Source organism: Salvelinus fontinalis, chromosome 3 (genome assembly GCF_029448725.1).
Source record: "Salvelinus fontinalis isolate EN_2023a chromosome 3, ASM2944872v1, whole genome shotgun sequence".
Taxonomy (NCBI): domain Eukaryota; kingdom Metazoa; phylum Chordata; class Actinopteri; order Salmoniformes; family Salmonidae; genus Salvelinus; species Salvelinus fontinalis.
Window position 1 is genome coordinate 24,539,235 of NC_074667.1, and position 21,008 is coordinate 24,560,242.

Below are 21,008 nucleotides of genomic sequence, written 5' to 3' on the forward strand. Positions count from 1 at the left end.
GAGAGAGAGGGGGGGGTTAGTTGAGAGAGGGGGGGGGGGTTAGTTGAGAGAGGGGGGGTTAGTTGAGAGAGGGGGGGTTAGTTGAGAGAGGGTGGGTTAGTTGAGAGAGGGTGGGTTAGTTGAGAGAGAGAGGGTTAGTTGAGAGAGAGAGGGGGTTAGTTGAGAGAGAGAGGGTTAGTTGAGAGAGAGAGGGTTAGTTGAGAGAGAGAGGGTTAGTTGAGTGAGAGAGAGGGTTAGTTGAGTGAGAGAGAGGGTTAGTTGAGTGAGAGAGAGGGTTAGTTGAGTGAGAGAGGGTTAGTTGAGTGAGAGAGGGTTAGTTGAGTGAGAGAGGGTTAGTTGAGTGAGAGAGGGTTAAAAGAGAGAGAGAGGGTTAGTTGAGAGAGAGAGAGGGTACGTTGGGAGAGAGAGAGGGGGTACGTTGGGAGAGAGAGAGGGGGTACGTTGGGAGAGAGAGAGGGGGTAAGTTGGGAGAGAGAGAGGGGGTACGTTGGGAGAGAGAGAGAGGGTACGTTGGGAGAGAGAGAGAGGGTACGTTGGGAGAGAGAGAGGGGGTACGTTGGGAGAGAGAGAGAGGGTACGTTGGGAGAGAGAGAGAGGGTACGTTGGGAGAGAGAGAGAGGGTACGTTGGGAGAGAGAGAGAGGGTACGTTGGGAGAGAGAGAGAGGGTACGTTGGGAGAGAGAGAGAGGGTACGTTGGGGGAGAGAGAGAGGGGGTACGTTGAGAGAGAGAGAGGGTAAGTTGGGAGAGAGAGAGGGGATACGTTGGGAGAGAGAGAGAGGGTACGTTGGGAGAGAGAGAGAGGGTACGTTGGGAGAGAGAGAGGGGGTACGTTGGGAGAGAGAGAGGGAGTACGTTGGGAGAGAGAGAGAGAGGGTAAGTTGGGAGAGAGAGAGAGAGGGTAAGTTGGGAGAGAGAGAGAGAGGGTAAGTTGGGAGAGAGAGAGAGGGTAAGTTGGGAGAGAGAGAGCAGGTAAGTTGGGAGAGAGAGAGGGGGTACGTTGGGAGAGAGAGAGAGGGTGAGTTGGGAGAGAGAGAGAGAGAGGGTGAGTTGGGAGAGAGAGAGAGGGTAAGTTGGGAGAGAGAGAGAGGGTGAGTTGGGAGAGAGAGAGAGAGAGGGTGAGTTGGGAGAGAGAGAGAGAGGGTAAGTTGGGAGAGAGAGAGAGAGGGTAAGTTGGGAGAGAGAGAGAGAGGGTAAGTTGGGAGAGAGAGAGAGAGGGTAAGTTGGGAGAGAGAGAGAGGGTGAGTTGGGAGAGAGAGAGAGAGAGGGTAAGTTGGGAGAGAGAGAGTGAGTTGGGAGAGAGAGAGAGAGGGTGAGTTGGGAGAGAGAGAGAGAGGGTGAGTTGGGAGAGAGAGAGAGAGGGTGAGTTGGGAGAGAGAGAGAGAGGGTGAGTTGGGAGAGAGAGAGAGAGGGTGAGTTGGGAGAGAGAGAGAGAGGGTGAGTTGGGAGAGAGAGAGAGAGGGTGAGTTGGGAGAGAGAGAGAGGGTGAGTTGGGAGAGAGAGAGGGTGAGTTGAGCGAGGGTGAGTTGGGCGAGAGAGCGAGGGTGAGTTGGGCGAGGGTGAGTTGGGCGAGAGAGCGAGGGTGAGTTGGGAGAGGGTGAGCGGGTAAGTTGAGAGGGTAGGTTGAGGGAGAGAGAAAGGGAGGGTAAGTTGAGGGAGAGGAGGGGTTATAGTTGAGGGAGAGGAGGGGTTATAGTTGAGGGAGAGGAGGGGTTATAGTTGAGGGAGAGGGGGGGTTATAGTTGAGGGAGAGGAGGGGTTATAGTTGAGGGAGAGGAGGGGTTATAGTTGAGGGAGAGGAGGGGTTATAGTTGAGGGAGAGGAGGGGTTATAGTTGAGGGAGAGGAGGGGTTATAGTTGAGGGAGAGGAGGGGTTATAGTTGAGGGAGAGATGGTAAGTTGAGAGAGGGTAGGTTGAGGGAGAGAGAAAGGGAGGGTAAGTTGAGGGAGAGGAGGGGTTATAGTTGAGGGAGAGGGGGGGTTATAGTTGAGGGAGAGGAGGGGTTATAGTTGAGGGAGAGGAGGGGTTATAGTTGAGGGAGAGGAGGGGTTATAGTTGAGGGAGAGATGGTAAGTTGAGAGAGGCAGGCGGAGACAGGGAGGAGATTGTGAAAGGGGGAAAGACTGAATGCGGACAGAGGGAGGGGAGAACAGAGAACAGACATGGATGGACAGCGAGAGAAAGAGAAGCAGGACGAGAGTGAAGCCAGAGGACATTTAGAATGACTGGAGAGAGGTTCAGAGAGTCAACCGAGTGAGAGAGAGAGCGGTTGATTCGTTTCTGACTTTGTTTCTCACCCCTGTGTTCTGTGTTTCCTAACACTATCCGTCTCCCCCGTCCTCACCTCCAGGTGCCTGTCGTGTGTCAACGGCTCGTTCCCTTGCCACTGGTGTAAGTACCGTCACATGTGCACCCCGAATGCCAACGACTGCTCCTTCCAGGAAGGCCTCGTCAACATGTCCGAGGTGAGTGTCACCCCCCCCCCCCCTTTCCACACACACACACACACACACACACACACACACACACACACACACACACACACACACACACACACACACACACACACACACACACACACACACACACACACACCGACCTTGTTAACTGACTATAGGGGATGTGGGGCTGAATTCTAAACCCACAACTGTTACAGAAGACTTGCTTGAGCGTGTGTCTTGGCTGTTAGCTCTTAGTGACGCAAACTTGGTACACAAGCGCATGCTCATACTCAGGTGTGTGAAAGAAGCACACACACACACACGAGCGCTTGTGCATTCTCATCCTTGCTGTTGAGCTCCTTTTGTTTATTGCCTCACCGGGTGCTGTTGGCACTGTGGCAACACCGCTTGTATACAGAACGCCAGGCGGTGATTTCGGTTTCCTTTCCGTAGGCAGGATGAAGGAAGGAATATGGAAATGTGGCCTTGTTCTTCGTATCCAAATGCTACATTAGCATAAAAGCTAATATCAATCGCGCGTCTCCCCGTCTTCTCAGCCGCTCGTACAGTGGAATACCAAGTGGGGACCGGCGTTGTTTGTCGACGCGCGTACACCGTGTGTAGACGCGTGCGCGCATATCGACAGACACACTCTTACGCTGCGGGCTCCTTTTTCGTAGTCCTGCGTACACTATACAGTCATAACACACACCCGCTCTCTCTAACAAAAACACACATACACCCTCTCTCTCTAAACACACCTCTTGTACTCAGTCTTATCGTGAATGTTTTCTGAATGCCAATCCACTGTCCTCCCAAGTGACTGACAGTCATGCTTTACTCTTAAGCATAATCGATCTGATTCAGTCTGAAACACACACACACACACACACACACACACAAGGTTGGCCTTATTTACAGACAACGCTAATTAGTTAACCTCAAATCCAATTACACACACCCCTCGGGTTTAATCTCTCCTCCAACCGCAGCCGTTGAGCGTTAGCGCTCTTAGCGTCAGCGTGGCACCGTTCCCGTCACGTCTCACCTCTTTCCTCCAAGCGGAGCGGGGTAAAACGTTTAGCGGCGCTGCCTGTCGTTAGCATGTTAGCATCACGCCTTATCTCTCTTCTCCAAGCGCGGCGGTGTAATTTCAGAGCTGTGGCGTTAGCGTGGAAGTGCCTGCTCTGGCTCTCTGGCTAAGCGGCAACGTGGACTTGCCTTTACGCCTCGGAGAGTAAATCATGCGGATTAACGCTCCCATCTGTAAGACACGGGGTGGGCCTGGCTGGGCTAGCATGTTATGTTTGTGGTTGAGTGGAACTGAGGGGGAAAGGGCTGATAAACAGGAAAGGCCTGTGGGGATGGCGAAGAAGGGATGAAGGGAGAGGATAAGGGGGGGGGGGGGGGGTCTGTGGAGAGGGGATAGGAGCTTTTGAAATGTTTATTGGTGTGTATTTGTTTATATTGTTTGAATGTGTTTGGTTTGTATGTTAAGGAGTATGTGTGTGTGAGAGGTGTTGACCGCGACGTGGATTTGGGAGACCTTGCCTGCCAGGGTGTCTGACTGTCTGTCTGTCTTACTCTGTCTGTGTCAGTTTCTCTGTGTATCTCTCTCTCTGTCTGTTTGTGTCTCTGTCTCTCTCTCTGTCTGTTTGTGTCTTTGTCTCTCTTTCGCTCTGTCTGTTTGTGTCTCTGTCTCTCTGTGTGTCTGTCTGTTTGTGTCTCTGTCTCTGTTTCTGTCTGTCTCTTTCTCGCTCTCTCTGTCCCTTTCGTTCTGTCTGTCTGTCTCTCTCTCTCTTTCGGTCTTTCTCTGTCTCGCGCGCTCTCTTTCGCTTTCTCTCCTCTCTCTCTCTCTCTCTCTCTCTCTCTCTCCTTTAGTGTTCTTTCCTCCTATACACCTTATGGCTCCCTCCCCATCTGTCAAGGGTCGGGAGGTGCTCTGGGCACAGTACCAGAGCGTGTGTGGTTGTGAGAGAGAGAGTGTGTACTATATTCAGTGTGTATGGCCTGCAGGTTAGTGTTTTTCGTCATCAATCTATTTCTGGAGGCAGCTCTGCAGAGTGATCACTAGCTAGCACAGCCACAAAGTCTTAAAATGTGATTTTTAAACTGAACCTTATCCCCACTGCTAACCCTGATGCCTAGTGTTACGAACCGTCCCGTAGACCGTAACAGAGGGAGACAACGCAGAGATAAAAAAAAAAAAAAAAACATATTCATTAAATAGAGTAAACTATAAACAGTGGTGTATGGAGTCAGTAGTGTGAGTGAGTGGATGCGTGCATAGACGGTGATAATGAGGGGTGTTGAGAGGTGCCAAAACAAAGAAGAACACAAAGAAGCCCCAGAATGCCACAACAAAAAAACAACGGTGTGTCTGCATGGACTGAGTCTCCTTGATGTATGGGGGAAAGGTGAGTTTTTTCCCCCGGGACACACCCGAGCACAGGTGTGTCTCATTTCGCTGACGACCCTCACAGCTCCGCCCACCGACATCCTATTAAGGAAAACAAGAGCAGAAAAACAATTTGGCAGACAGAGTGGGAGGGCCGTCGTCGCATTAAACCTAACCTTAAATTTAGACCCACATGCTTTTTTAATGTTTTTTTTTTCATGGTTTCTTACAATTTGGCCAGTTTTGACTTTGCAGCTGTCCTATCTAAGGGGAAATTGCTCCGTTCTGCCTCCAGGACAATACCCGTGACAATCAAGGTCAACCTGCGTGTGTCGCCCATTTTAAGAAGGAAACCCACATCCTCTCCCAAAATTAGCTGTGCTGATCTGGGATCAGTTTTGCCTTTTTAGATCATAAGGAACCCGCTTAAATGGAGAGGGGACATGATCCTAGATCAGCACTTGTACTCTGAGACGCTTTCTGAATACAGACCAAGACCTTTATCAAAGGGAGGCCCTTGTTGGTTGTTATTGGTTGAAAGAAGCCGACTGACTAACAAAATGCTGCTGTATTTGTTTATGCGAATGAGATGCGAGACATTTGAGATAGTCGGGGGGGGGAATGTAATGAGTGACATTTACAAATCAAATATGCATAAATCAACGTGCCACCGACAGGGCGACAAACAAAGCAGCGCGTCAGATGCGACCAGGCAGAAAATTACAAAGAGGAAGAAATAACTTTGAAAAAGAGAGAGAGAGAGAGAGAACCCTTCACTTTGTGAGTTACTATAGTACGTTTTATCTCTCCCCCTCTCCGTCAGTCTATTTCTCCCTCCTCTTTCTCTGTCTGCTCTATACAATCAAGTAACCGACATATTTGTACCGCGCCTTGGAATGTGTCGCTGCCATGATGAATATTTTAGTCCTCCTCATGAGTTCACCACCCTGTTTCTCTCCCGCTGGTCAGATACGCACGGTTGGGGTAAATGTAGGGCTGTCCCCGACAAAAAAAAAATATTAAGAAAAATAAAATAAATATTGGTCTGTTCTTTGGACCAATCAATTTTTTCAACATTACCCTATGTGTATTAATAAAATCAACTATATGCTTGTCTGATGAAATAAGACTCGAGGGAGCCAGAGATCCAGATAACCAGAGGAGAAGAACCTTAACCTGACCCGACTTATCGTCCTGCCTCTCCTGCTGGCCTTCGCAGATTCTCCCGTTACTCAGCTGAAGTTGCTGGTAATAGGAATACACCAGGGGTCGGCAACCTTTCTTGTGGGGAGTGCGAATTTGTCTTAAAACGTCTACCGACCTGCGTGCCGGTTATGATTTTCATATGCTCATTTTTGTGGAACAGTTTCATTTCATTTCTAAGAATGTCTTTGTATCTCAAAATCACTCATGTGGTTAATCAAAATTCAAAAAAATTCTTGTATCATTCATCTAAATGAATGATACAAATCTAACAGTAACTTCTAATGCCATTTCCAACTATGTAAAAAAATACATGTAAAAAAGCCTGCATAAAGCCAACAAATAAAAACATTGCAAATAAATAAATAAAATAAAAAATCCTATAAATCACATTGGCTTCGCATGGGGCCCGTCTGCAACAAACTTGCATCATTGTATCAACTATCAACTTGGGTCTAGCCTGAGGATGGTGCTAGCAAACTTGCAACATTTTATAAAATATTCTGTGCCAGTGAGCTCAGGACAGACACAGCTGTAGGCTATTTGCCCAAGGGATAAGAAGTAATCAGGTAGGCCTATTTTTATGACGTTTCCACTGGATCAGAGCATGACAGTTGTCTCTTTTCACACAGTGGTTATCGAAAGGGAGAGAGCTGGAAAGATTTGTCAAATACATTGAGGAAATATTGTCATTCGCAATGACGTAAAAACAGACCACGTTTGCTTGCTGTTTTGAGGTGAAGAAAACATTCCATTGAGAAGCTCCACAGGTCATTAGTGTCTGTTTCGAATGCATTTGGTTTGTATGTTAAGGAGTTGTGTGTGTGTGTGTGTGTGTGTGTGTGTGTGTGTGTGTGTGTGTGTGTGTGTGTGTGTGTGTGTGAGAGGCTATTTTGGCAGTGATGTGGACTCAGAAATACTATCAGATGCCCAAATGGGAACATTTATATGCCTACATTTGCTCACAGGCCATGTAGCCTGTCGGCCTACATCTCTCTGTAATCAGGTGCTCATTCTTCCTCGACATTGACAGTAGCGCTCCGAACAAAAGACGAGGACTAAGTTGACAATACTCATAAATGGAATGAAATAAACCCGAAACGTGTTTCTCACAAGTGTAGCCTAGGTTGTGCGCTCTGCAAACAATGTGTCCACTCTGAGAATGAGAACGGTAAATGACTGGACTAATAATATATCGAAACGCATTAACAGAAATGACCACAATCCAAACACTTTGTAGGTTAGAAATGATAGGAGTTAGTGGCAAATGTCGGCTACTACTGGAGATATATGTACTGGGGAATTGATAGACACCAACAATCAAACACAAACAATTCACACAATGAAGTTATGAAACCAATGACTGTGCACAACTTGGCGGGAGAGCGCACATTGGAGAGAGACTTGCATTGGGCATCTCAGCCACACTCCCCTTCTTCTTGGACTGTGCCATCCCCGCGGCCTCCGCAATCGATTATTTCACTGAGACAGGTGCCGTATAATTATTTATATATATTTGCTACTGCTCAGGAAAAAAGAAAGAAGCTTGGTTCGACCAACAGCCTATCGACAAAATAATCCACCAGTCGACTAATTGGGGTCGACCCTAGTTGAATGGGGGCCGGCCCTAGTTGAATGGGGGCCGGCCCTAGTTGAATGGGGGCCAGCCCTCCTCCTCTCCTCCGTTCTCTTCGGCTGGTCCCTCTCTTACTGGTGACGTATTGTACCGCACCCTCCCTTACCAGCGTGGAACAGGGAGAACCGTATGCTCGGGCTGCATTCCAAATGACACCCCGTTCCTATATGGTGCACTGCGGGCCCTGGTCAATGCTTGTGCGCTAAATGGGAGAATAGAGTGCCATTGGGGACGTAGCCGAGGACATTCTCCATACTATCCCATTGGTGCAAGGGGGGAGGGGTTTGATCCTGTAGTTGCCCATCCAAATGTAAAGGAAGGGTTATTATAGATGGCAGTCGATATTCTGCACATCCAGACCTCCACCGAGTCCTGTCTCACCGGGTCTATAGTGATCTTGTCAAATGTAGCTCGACTGGGTGTTATCTGAGCAAAGCACAACCGAGGCTGGGGGGGGGGGGGGGGGTAATATATCCCCTCTCTCTATACCCCCATCCATCCTCCCCTCCCCCATCCCCATTTGACTTTCTCAAGCGTCATCTGTCCCCCTCCTGTTTCTCTCCTTCTCTCCTTCTACACTTCTACACCCTCCAATTCTCATCTCATTATTTTCTACACTTTTTCCTCTTCCCACTCATCTCTCTTATTCTACTTCCCTGTTCATCTCTCTTATTTTTCCCACCGTACACTCTCCCCCCCCCCCCCCTACCCCATTCCCACCCACCCATCCCTCTCTCTCCATCAGTCCCATTCTCTCAAGCCAGAGTGGACAGTCTCAGGCTGCATTCCAAATGCCACCCTCGTTCGTGCCCTATGTAGTACGCCAGTTTTGAACCCCGTTGACCCCTTGTCAAAAGTGGGGCACTGTAACGGGAATACAGTATGTTGCCGTTTTGGGGACACCGCCTCGGTTGCTGCTGTCACCGCTCTCTCATTTATGATCATTAGAGCTGCTTTTGTTTCAGCAATAGTAAAACAGTGATTTCCAGATAGAACTCATCTCCCGCCGGCTAATTAGACCATGGATCAAAAAACGGCACCAGCAGTGAGCATAGCATTGCCCCCGCCGTCCCCTCCTCCCCTCCTCTCCGTCCCTTCTTCTTTCCTCTGAGATTTGTCTTCCCTTTCCGCGCCCTCCTTCGTCTTCCTCCTCTCCTCCCCTTTCCAATTGCCCGTACTTTCTCCCTCGCTCTCTTTCTTTCTCCGTTCCAACCCATCTCTCCTCTTCCCTTTTCTCCCATCCCCCGTTTTCCGGTGTTTCTCCCCCCACATTTCGCTGCCTTTCACTGAGAGGAGGAGACAGGCGCTGGCCATGTTTAATAAAATATAAACCTTGTCGAGAAGAGATGAAGAGAGAGAGAGAGAGAACATCGCCTCTCCTCCACCCATTCCACAACCTCTCTCAGGGATCTCTCCCTACACACACACACACACGCACGCACGCACGCACGCACGCACGCACGCACGCACGCACGCACGCACGCACGCACGCACGCACGCACGCACGCACGCACGCACACACACACACACACACACACACACACACACAATTCAGCTCCTCCAACGCTCCATGCGATAGAGGGAAACCAGAAACGGGTCAGATTGAGACCAGATGTAAGGTAGAGAGAGAGATAAACGAAGGAGGAGAGAAACCGAGGGAAGAAAAGAGAAACTGGCAATAACAAGCCCGAGATTACATTTTCAGAGTGACGCAATTTATTTTCCAAATGTTCTCGCAGGATTAAGAGAGGGAGAGGAGGAGGAGGAGGGAGGGGAGAACAGAGAGAGCAAGGGAGGGAGGAAACGGAGGCGATGGGTGAAGTAACCGCGGCATCCCGAGCCAGATGGACCGTAACTCAACCGTGACCGAGCCGGCTCCTCCTTGTATAACCCTCCTCTCAGCACCGTGGTCGACAACCACATGACTCGCCGCTAACACTAGCTCTTGAGAACATTCCGGACCCTTCCTTCTAGAAATGTATGAATGGAGACTTGTGTTTCCAATTCATAATCCGATTTCCACCCCCCTTCAAACGCAATCGCAAAATATCAGGTGCTTGTCCCACCCCCCCCACCCCACCCTCTCTTTCCTCCCACCCTCTCTTTCCTCCCATCTCTTTTCCATTCCAATTCTATGAATCTTTAACGAGCGGATCAGTGAACCTCAAGAGCACCGACCGCTGACAACAATTGCGCAACACGAACATGCAATGCTATGCAGCATAATGTAATTCACGGCCTCTTCACTGTCACACGGTTCCTCAATAACGTTCCCACACACTCGTTTTGTTGACGTTCCCGAGAAACGGGAGCGGGGGAAAAAAAAAAAGAGAAGTGGGATTTGGATCTGCTCCCTGAAGGATGAACGGAACAACTCTCCTCAGAGAATGGTACAGTTGCCTCGTCTATTTTTAACCGTAACGCCCCGGTGCTTATCTCTTCTTTTCTTGTACTTTTGTCACGATACAGGCTAGTGGCGCCGAAGACTCCCTTAAGTGTTGGCTTGTGCTTCTTGCTTGGAAGTAGCAGTAGCTGCGGTGCCTGGCAGAGAGGCTTCAATGGCGCGACCAGAAGGTAGAGGAAGCAAGGCTCCGTAAAGCAGGCCCTAGTCCAGAGACAAAGTTGCACAAATAGGCATGGGACAAATGTTCACTCAACTGTGGTCAAGGAGAAACATTCTGAACGTGTTCAAAGTAGCTGCGAGCGGATGCTTGCCACGACGCGTTGACCCCGACTTCGTCAAGGACGTTTGACATTTGCGAAGGATTTAAGGGCGTTATTGCATTTTCTTGTCCTCAGTGAGAAATACTGAGTCCTCGACATTGATACCCCTCTCCCCCAAGCTACACCCACCTCTTTTCGCACCCTTGCCCATCCAAGGAGGACTCTCTGACTGTTGTACTTGAAATGTATTTGTTAAAGGGATACTTCGGGATTTTGGCAAACGCCCTTTATCTACTTTCCCAGAGTCCGATGAACTGGTGGACACCATTTTGATGTGTCTGTGTCCAGCGGGAAGGAAGTTGGAGGGAGTTATGCGAGCCAATGCTAACTAGCGTTAGCGCGATGACGAAGTGTATGGGTAGACTAGACTACACACACACACACACACACACACACACACACACACACACACACACACACACACACACACACACACACACACACACACACTACCCCCCATCCCCCCAGGCGGTGTGTGTCTGTCAGTCACAGTAGTTCCCCGTGGTTTAATTATTCATGCTGTATTAAATGTTCATTTCCACACACCCTCGAAGTTGGCCTGCCTGCCTTAATGGAGACCGCAGATGAATATTGGAAGAGAGCGGAGTCACAGACGGGGAGTCACAGACGGGGAGAGTGACGACGCGGGGGGAAAAGGAGCGCTGGAGAGACTGGAGGAGAGTGAGATAAAGATGGCGAGAGAAGGGAGAGAGAGGGGGCATGTAGAGATAGAAGAGGACACGGAGGAGGAGACCGACGGGTACGGGAAGGCAGAGGAGGACAAAAGCGCTGTTGAACAAGAGGCACAGAGAAAGAGACAGAAGGATATTGGTAGGCAGAGATAGAGTCCCATAGCGTGCTTTGCTATCCCGTCTTAAGGTTTCCTACCGGCTCTGTTAGGTAAAAGGTTTGGAGGATGTTCTTTTTTTCGAAAGGAACCTGCGCCGATTCCGGCACTTTCCATGATTGCGCAGCCGTGCGTCGTCTCTTTCCTAGATCATCACAAAGAGACAGTGTCTCACATAACATGGTTAGCTTGAAGAGTAACCTCTGAAAATGAGACTTGTCTTTTGGGATTCAGGTTAGAACCATATCTGTGTCTGGACTAAATGATTTCTCGCAAATCTTAAGATTATTTTTTTTTTTTTTGCATATGTAATGTTCTGTACAGTCACTGTTAATGCCAGTGTGCCTTGGGATATCAGGAATCCCATGAATTGAGATTGATTTTGCCCGCGTATGTCTGTACAGTATCAGCCAAGCGTGTGTATCTGTGGTGGGCAGTAATATTTGCTGTGTTTATACAGTATATTTTACATATATATACTGTACCTCACATGAGACTCGTGATAAGACGATGCAGTTAGTCCATTTTAATGAGTTATCGGACTCCACAAAGATTATTTAGCAATGTGCACGGTCACCGTAGTTGAGTTTACAGTAATAGGCACTGAAGACATCTCTGAGAATGGAATTCTAAATACAATTATTATTTCAGGATTTTGTCAAATGACGGATAACATTATACAAGGCAAAAGCTTCAGTTATAAAGCATGAACAAGCATTACACAGCATTATTCTAAGCATGGTCAGAGAGTGAGAGAGACAAAGAATCCATGGCTTGAGCCATGGTCCATAGCTCCTTGGAGAGAAGAATACACGGCTTGAGCCATGGCCCATAGCTCCTGGGAGAGAGAGAAAGAATATACGGCTTGAGCCATGGCCCATAGCTAATGAGAGAGAGAGAAAGAATCCACGGCTTGAGCCATGGTCCATAGCTCCTTGGAGAGAAGAATACACGGCTTGAGCCATGGCCCATAGCTCCTGGGAGAGAGAGAAAGAATATACGGCTTGAGCCATGGCCCATAGCTAATGAGAGAGAGAGAAGAATACACGGCTTGAGCCATGGCCCATAGCTCCTGGGAGAGAGAGAAAGAATCCATGGCTTGAGCCATGGCCCATAGCTCCTGGGAGAGAGAGAAAGAATCCACGGCTTGAGCCATGGCCCATAGCTCCTCGGAGAGAGAGAAAGAATCCACGGCTTGAGCCATGACCCATAGCTCCTGGGAGAGAGAGAAAGAATCCACGGCTTGAGCCATGGCCCATAGCTCCTCGGAGAGAGAGAAAGAATCCACGGCTTGAGCCATGACCCATAGCTCCTGGGAGAGAGAGAAAGAATGGAGGCTGAACTCCTAAGACAAAACAGAGGAGGAGGCTGAACTCCTAAGACAACACAGAGGAGGAGGCTGAACTCCTAAGACAACACAGAGGAGGAGGCTGAACTCCTAAGACAACACAGAGGAGGTTCTTGCATACAGTTGATAAGAATAGTCGATTCGGGCGCTGGGCTGCTCTAAATATCCATGGCCCATAGCTGGGCTGCTCTAAATATCCCATGAACACACAGTGATGTGTACCACACCTTTGTGTCACCGGTAGTTTCTGCCTGTATGACAGATCATTCACACCACCTCTGTATAATTTGTGCATCTCTCTCTTTTTGTCATGCTCCCTTTCACACTCTCTCTCTGCTCCACTATTTCCAGAGAGTGAGGATGAGAATTGGGAGTGGACGGAAACCCCCGAGTCCCTTTTCGTGGTTCAAAGTCCCGCTTTTAATTTTTTTTTCTTCCTCGCTGACTCGTTCCGCTCTCATCCGCTCTACTCCTGCGCTCCCCTGCACGTCGCTCGCTTATTAAGTCGTTACTCTCTCTTTCTCCTTTATTTTTTTCCTTCTCTTTCCGCCACGATCCGTCTCTCGCCTGTCGAAGGGGCGTCGTTTCGCAGCTTAATGAGAATAACTCAGCCGTTCCACCTAATAGATCTGCTAAAAAATAACGGGGGGGGGGGGGGGGAACTACACACACACACACACACACACACACACACACTCACTGTGTCGGTCGAGCCGACAGGCAGCTCTAGCATGTCTCCCCATCAGATGCGAGCCCCGTGAAGGTCAACTTGTAGTTAAAGATGAGACTGCCTGCTGAGCTGTTTTACCACAAACATGTCCTCTAAAAACCCCCTCGGAGTGTTGCCCTTATATTGACCCTGTTGTGTCTCTGTTCGCCAATTTCCCAGAGCTTTGATTCGTTGGTTAAGTTCAGAAGGCTCGTCTGTGTCCTTGTCGAATAACATACTACCTCAAGACCTAACCTCGATAGGAATATTAACGCAAAGATTAGGTGCGCACCACTCGGGTTAGGCTCGGGTGGAACAGTGGCACAGGCGATTCCATCCCCAACTCTGATGCGACGCCTGCTATAATAGAAGCTCAACGCCTGACAGAAGACACCGTGTGATGTCGTGGGGCCAAGCTGCGAAGCATGTCAACGGCGCTCATGGGAGATCTAGACGGGCAGTTGGTGACACCATGCTCCTCGGGTCACCCCCCCCCCCCCCCCCCCCCCCCCCCCCCCCCCCACCCCACCCTCTGTCAGAGCCGTAACACACGCTCCCCTGTGTCAAAGCCGCAACACACTCCCCCGTGTCCCCCAACATCGTCCCCAAGTCCCGCCACTTTGATGACCTAGGTGTCACCGTCTCTTCCCCAGAAGGTTTTCAACTAATTTATTTCATTATTTAACATATTATGTTAATCCCCCCCCCCCCCCCCCCTTCTTATCTGTATTCCACCACATCAGAGACCTAATTAATTATGGATTGGATTGGTCTTTAAAAAAAATGAAACCAGTCCCCTCATTATTTATGCACAATGTTTTCGTTGCGTTATTTATTAACATCCTGTCAGTATCTCGCCTAAGAACTTATTAATTTATATACGTACACTCTCTCTCGCTTTAATCTACTCAAATCTCTTGTTGTCTCATTATATGCGCTTGGCCGGTGTTAAAAAGGTGTTTTGCTCACACCTGTGAGGTGCAGATCATTTTATCCGCCGACGCTTGTTTTCCCTCCACCGCCAACATGGCGAGAGTGTGGACCTATCAGCGGAAGTGTCAGAGGGAACACACGTTGATGGCGTGAGGGGCGAAATGCATCTCGGACGTCTGCCCGGGGTTTCATGCTTCAAACTATTGGCTGAAAATACGATTAGGCGTCTGGGAGTGAGACGGGATATTAGTCTTGTGCTGCAAGAATTTGCGGCGTTTAGAATGGTCTAATGAATGAAGCGTTTGTTGTTTGAAACGGAAAGGAAGTCAACTGCGTATGCATTCAAAAGCGTGACGGGCTTTGATTAAGGTCTTTCAGACATACACTCAGCGGCCAGTTTATTAGGTGCACTCATCTGGTACCGGGCCGGACCCCCCCCTTTTGTCTCCAGAACAGCTGGACTTCTTCGGGTGTGGATTCTAAAAGGTGGCTGGAAACGTTCCAACGGGATGTTGGTCCATGCCGACGCGCGACGGCGTCACGCAGTTGCTGCAGATAGGACGGTGGTACATTGATGCTGCGAACAGCCCCGTTCCATCTCACCCCAAAGATGCTCTATATGGTTTGGTCAGCAACGATGTTCAGATGCACTATGGCATTCAATCTTTGCTCAAACGGTATTAAGGGACCTAATGTTATGCCATGAAAACATTCCCCACACCAGTACACTACCACACCAGCCTGTACTATTGACAGCAAGCAGGATGGGTCCATGGACTCATGTTGCTTACGCCATATCCTAATTCCGTCATAGGAACCGGGATTCATCAGACCAGGCAATGTTTTTTTTGTGTTGGTGATCGCGTTCCCACTGGACCCGCTTCTTGTTTTCAGCTGATAGGAGTGGAAAAGCAGTTTGGTCGTCTGCCGCAATAGCCCATCTGTGACAAGGATCGACTAGAGTTGTGCGTTCCTGAGCTGTTGTTCTGCTCCGTTATTTGTCTGTTTGTGGCCCGCCTGTTAGCTTGCACAATTCTTGCCATTCTTCTTTCGACTTCCTCAACGAGCTGTTTTCACCCACAGGACTGCCGCTGACTTGATGTTTTTTGTTTGTCTTTGTTCTCGGGAAACCCTTGACACTGTTGTGCGTGGAAAGCCCTTGAGGGCGGCCGTTTCTGAGAAACTGGATCCGGTGTGCCTGGCACTGACGATCATACCACGCTCAAAGTCGCTTAGGTCACTCATTTTGCCCATTCTAACATTCAATAGAACAGTAACTGAATGCCTGTCAGCCTGCTTTATATGGCAAGCAACGGCCACGTGACTCACTGTAGAAGCAATCCATTTTTGTCAACAAATAAACTGGCCATTGAGTTTTTGACATGCGTACAAGGGAATCCATTTGTATGTGGACTTCATCTCCCACTATGCCCCTCTTCTTCCAGCCTGGCTAAGCCATTCGCGGCGAAGCCCCCAAGCCAGCAATTAAGTAAAACAAACAAGTGGGCTAGGGGGAAGGCCCCTTCATTCTGCCATAGAACAGGGATAGGGAACTTGGACGTCCTTCACCAAAAACACCACACACATACACACACGCATGTGCACACGTACGTTTGTCTGTTTTTAGCCCAATTCAATCACGCAGTCTGTTTTGAGCTTGCTTTGGACCAAGCTGTGGGTGTTTACTTTCTCCAGAATCGTTTTTCCCTGCAGCTGTGTAGGTTTGCCAGGAGGGACAGTCATTGAAAGTGGAATGATAGTCTATTTTGGCTAAAAGAAAGTGTGTATATGTGATGATCAGAAAGTCTCATTGTCTGGCAACTGTACAATGCGCTCCCCGGGGATCCGTCTTAGTGCCTTTTACTCTTAAGCTTAGGGGGTTTGTGGGAAGAGAAACGCTGAGCCAGTCTCCCTGTGGGTGGCCACCAACCTCCCTCAGACGTTTCTTATAGTGCCAGCTTACCTGCGCACGTGCACACACTTCTTCCCCCAGCCTGTTTTCATGGAAACAGCCCGGATGATGAACTCACAACTCGTGTAGAAACCGCTAGTTCCGTTTCAACGGTGAAAAAAAAAAAAATCGGAGCTTCAAAAGAATCCCCCGGTGAAATGTGGTTCCATTGTAGTCTGCAGTTTGTATCCCTAATGCAAGCTTTGAACTGTTTTGACACCTGTCAGAAATGTTGATAAAATAGGATGCCTCGGTCTCTCGCTCTGGTAATGCTTTGATCATGTTTTGGAGTAATGCGATAGCGGCTTCTCGAGAGAATGGGGGACAATGTTCAATGTGACGCGATTTACAGAACTCCATGACTGCCATTTGGAAATGTTACTGTAAGCAGTGCACTGGGGTTGCTGGCGTACAGTGTCGTAAGTTTGGATACGTAAGTTTGGATACTCCGCCAGTAGTGGAACAGTAGTTGAGCAGTGTGTTAAAGTATAACTGTATCCTTTTACTGTTTGGGAAGGTGAATTGGTCACTTTTGCACTACTCATCTCATGTGTACAGTATATACTGTATTTTATTCTACTGTATTTGAGTCTATGCCGCTCCGACGTTAATTGTCCAAATATTTATGTATTCATTCCTTTACTTCGAAGTTGTGTGTTGTTGTGAAATTGTTAGATATTACTTGTTAGACATTACTGCTCTGTCGGAGCTAGAAACACAAGCATTTCGCCACACCCGCAATAACATCTGCTAAACATGTGTAGGTGACCAAATAAAATGTTATTTGATTTGATGTAGACTCAACATTGGCATTTAAATTGAATGTGAATGTAACATTGTCTCGCTGTAAAAAGTGACATATCAAACCTCAGACCAAATATACAAATGCAGGCCTTTTTAAAAATGTTATCGCCGTTGCATTTGCTGTTTGTGCTTGGAAAGTGAGAGCGCTATTTCCTCCGTTTCAGAATTCGAGACTTCAAACGTCATTAAACTACTCGATCTAGCGCCCCACTTCCCTCCACGTCCGAGGCTGCAGGCAATTCATTAACTGCGAGACGCGCGAAACGGAGCCGGTTGTTAGCGTGAACGGATCCATAACTCTGACTTTGATACAGGGGGAGAGAGAAGTCCGGATGCAATTCTGCTCCCCTCTTTCTCAGTCTTTTTTCCCACGTCGCTCCCTCTGCCCCGTCATCTTACCTGCCACCATCTCCCCTCCGTCCCTCCAACCGCCTACCTCCCTGCTAGTCAATTATTGTCATGGTGTTGTCACCAGACTGGTGTTCTCGCCATTGTGATGCCGTGCTCGTTATCAGTTCAGTGTCGGAGTGGGTTCAGACGTTGGAGGAGGCTAATAAGCGAGTGAACAAACGCACCATTGTCTGGCGGGCCGGGGGAACACCGTTGCATTAATGCGCAGCAGGACCGCCTACTGTTACTGCATGGTCAGGGTTTTCTTCTGGACTAAAAAAAAAGTGGCTTAGGTGGTGGGTGTGGCATGGGGCGTGGCATGGGGCGCGGCAGTGTGTGAGGTCGGTCGGTCTGTCGGCGTGGCTGAGTTTTAGAGAACATTTTAGAGCGGGACGGGACAGCTGGCGGCCCGCGGGGTCTCAACTTAATGTGGAGTTGGAATAGTCGAAGACACACGGTGCACTTGTAAAATGTTGTTGTGCATCAGCCGTGTTCCTCTTGTTATTTCAGTCATGGACAGTCACTTAGTTAGCCCGTGTCAGCAAAACATTTTTAGATTTGGTAAATTAGTCTAGCTAGCTATCTAAACTTGCAGTAATCATGGTCAGATTACTGACCAGGGGGCCCCTATTTGATTTTGTTAGTCACTCGCACTCAGATATCATATTCAAAATTGCGAACATTTCTTTCCACCCCATTGCAGGGAATTCACTCAAGAGTAGGGAAGCCAAAATTGTTTTGCTCAGAAGGTGGGGCCCCCTAACAAAATGTAAATTATGGCCCCCGAAAGACTAGGGTTGGCTCTGACTGCATGTGTGGGTATGGATGTAGGTACGCAGAGCCGTGAGCCACTGTGGCCCCTCAATATGAGGTTAGATTTTTTTGTGGCACCCAACCCCATCAAAGTTGCCCATCCCTGTTTTAGAGGCACCCATCTTGGCGGTGTATATACATTTTTAAGCCAATTTTACTGCAATTCTATGTGTTTTTCAAACCTCCCTGACTGTCTAGCTTTTATTTTATTGATTGTTAGTTCTCAAAGTTTATATATTATAAAATATATAGGTCCATTATCTTTTCAATATACTTTATCTGGTTTTAGTCGTTGAAGTTTACACTGAAAGTGTTTTTTCATCCAAAAATTCTCTGTCTCTCTCTCTCTCTTTCCATCTGTATACACACAAAATAAACATACTATTTTTTTACACTGTTTAGACAGCGGCCCGTCCAAGGATTTCAATGGCAGAAAAATCCCTGATGTTGCTTCTCAGGCTTCCCGTCTAAGCTCACATCCACTACATCCACTGGTGCTTACATACGGAGCAACAAGGGGAACTGCCCCTCCGTACCTTCTGGCTATGCTCAAACCCTACATCCCAACCCGAGCACTCCGTTCTGCCGCCTCTGGTCTCTTGGCTGTCCCACCCCTATTAGAGATCAGCACCCGCTCAGCCCAGTCAAAGCCCTTCTCTGTCCTGGGAGCCAGGGAACCAGGTTCCCCCCCCTGATGCTAGGACAAACAGAGCCCCTGCACATCTTCCAAAAACACCTGAAACCCTACTCCTTCTAATAGTATCTTAAAAAAGACATCAGTCAGTCTAACTCCCCTTCCCCAATTATCTTGTATTTTCCTACTAGCACTAACTTTACTGATAACTTCTTCATTGAGGGGAAAAAAATAACTGTATCACCGAGCTACCTGAAGAGAATGCAGTAACTGTAAGTCACTTTGGATAAGAGCATCTCCTAAATGACTCATGTCAATAACGTACTGTAGTGAAGGTATGGGGCCAATGTGAGGTGTGTTGGTACGTTTCTCCGAGCAGCTTACAGCACACTAGCATCTCAAGCATAGATGTACAGGTGTGTATAAGGTGTGTTGGTCGTTTTCTCATCATTTGGTGTGTGTTTGTCAGGCGATTTTGTAAGGAGCGGAGCGACATAGGTCGTTAGAATTTGTTCCGATGTCAAGTAATACCAGGCTAGTATCAACTGCTATAAAGTTGCTGCTTTCGCCCCCCCCCCCCCCCTTTGCGTACAATAGTGAAATGTTTACCTGCGTTTGTTAACTGTGTGTAGTAATAGGCTTTTGTTTAAATGACATGACGATGAATTGGAGTGAACTGCTTCGATGCCATTGGTCTAAAGAGTAGGGGCGGGTTCCTCGTTGTGCAACGCCTGTCCTATTGAGTGGGAGTTGATGATGTAAGCACTCCGCCAAAGCGTGGTATAAACAATGTCATGACTTCACGTGTTCCTTCGCACGAACACACACTTTCTCTGGACCCCCGAGGCTCTACACCCCAGTGATACAAGACAATACACGGAGTGTTACCAGATGGTTTAAGCCATCATCTCATCTCTGGTGAATGTTACAGAATCAATGGGGCTTTCTCAAAAAATTGTCACACTAGTTCATTACCAGACAATGGAGTCCACACAAGGACAAACTGCAGTTCATTCTCTTTATGAAGTCTTGGGGATGCTGTGATATCGCAAGTATGGTGCTTTATAAGGTTGGCAGTGGTAACATGGCATGCTGTCTCTGTTGTGTAAGCCATACACATGTATGCCATTGTTTTTTAAATGTTTTATTTAACTAGGCAAATCGGTTAAGAACAAATTCTTGTAAATTCGGTTTACAGGGACGGCCTACACAGGCCAATCCCGGACGACGCTGGGCAAATTGTGCGCCGCCCTATGGGACTCCCAATCACGACTCCCAATACAGCCTGGATTCGGGACCGCAGTGCACTGAGCCAACCAGGGACCGCAGTGCACTGAGATGCAGTGCCTTAGACCACTGCACCACTCGGGAGCCCGAGTGTTACAAAAGTGTTATGTAGAGCCATTATTACCGTTAAATGTACTTTGTTCCAGATCTCTTTCACTCTTCTTTCTCTTGCGACTCGTTTGAGCATCGTGTCAAGTCATAAGCCGACATGACAAAGGCCACTTGACATCGCCTACGAACAACCGTTTAACCCGAACCTCTCCTTATCTCCCCCCATCTCTCCATTCCTCCTTCCCTACTCCTCCAGGACTGTCCCCAGTTCAGATAGACACATTCAGACTTGACATAACGGTTCATGAATGAAGGCGTTACTCTAATTCTCCCTCTCTCCTCCAGGACTGTCCCCAGATCAGATAAAAACATTCAGACGTGACACAACAACATGAATACCTGAATAACCTAAATCTCTCCATTCCTCTCTCCCCCAGGATTGTCCCCAGATCCTGCCCTCTACCCAGATCTATATCCCCGTGGGCGTGACCAAGCCCATCACACTGGCCGCCCGCAACTTGCCCCAGCCCCAGTCTGGCCAGAGGAACTACGAGTGCGTGTTCCACGTGCAGGGAGAGGAACACAGCGTCACCGCTCTGCGCTTCAACAGCACCAGCATCCAGTGTCAGAAGACCTCGGTGAGTGGTGGTGCACAGTTTTATTCCAGCCCAGCACTAACGCACCTGAAATACATTGAACAAAAATATGAACGCAACAATTTGAGATTTTAGTCAATTGCAGTTCATATAAGGAAATCAGTCAATTTAAATAAATGTTAAATACATTTAAATAAATAAAAGTCCTAACCTATGAATTTCACATGACTGGGAATTCAGATA

At 48.3% G+C, this 21,008-nt stretch overlaps 1 protein-coding gene across 2 annotated transcripts in view; it reads left to right on the plus strand.

The window, feature by feature from the left end:
- Positions 1 to 21,008, plus strand: part of LOC129841537 (plexin-A1-like) — a 253,451-nt gene that overhangs the window by 147,498 nt on the left and 84,945 nt on the right. For both annotated transcript variants that reach the window (XM_055909850.1, XM_055909860.1), the window contains exons 9-10: positions 2,351 to 2,465; positions 20,607 to 20,807. In XM_055909850.1, coding sequence (XP_055765825.1) covers positions 2,351 to 2,465; positions 20,607 to 20,807 — 316 coding nt within the window. The remainder of the gene's footprint in view (positions 1 to 2,350; positions 2,466 to 20,606; positions 20,808 to 21,008) is intronic.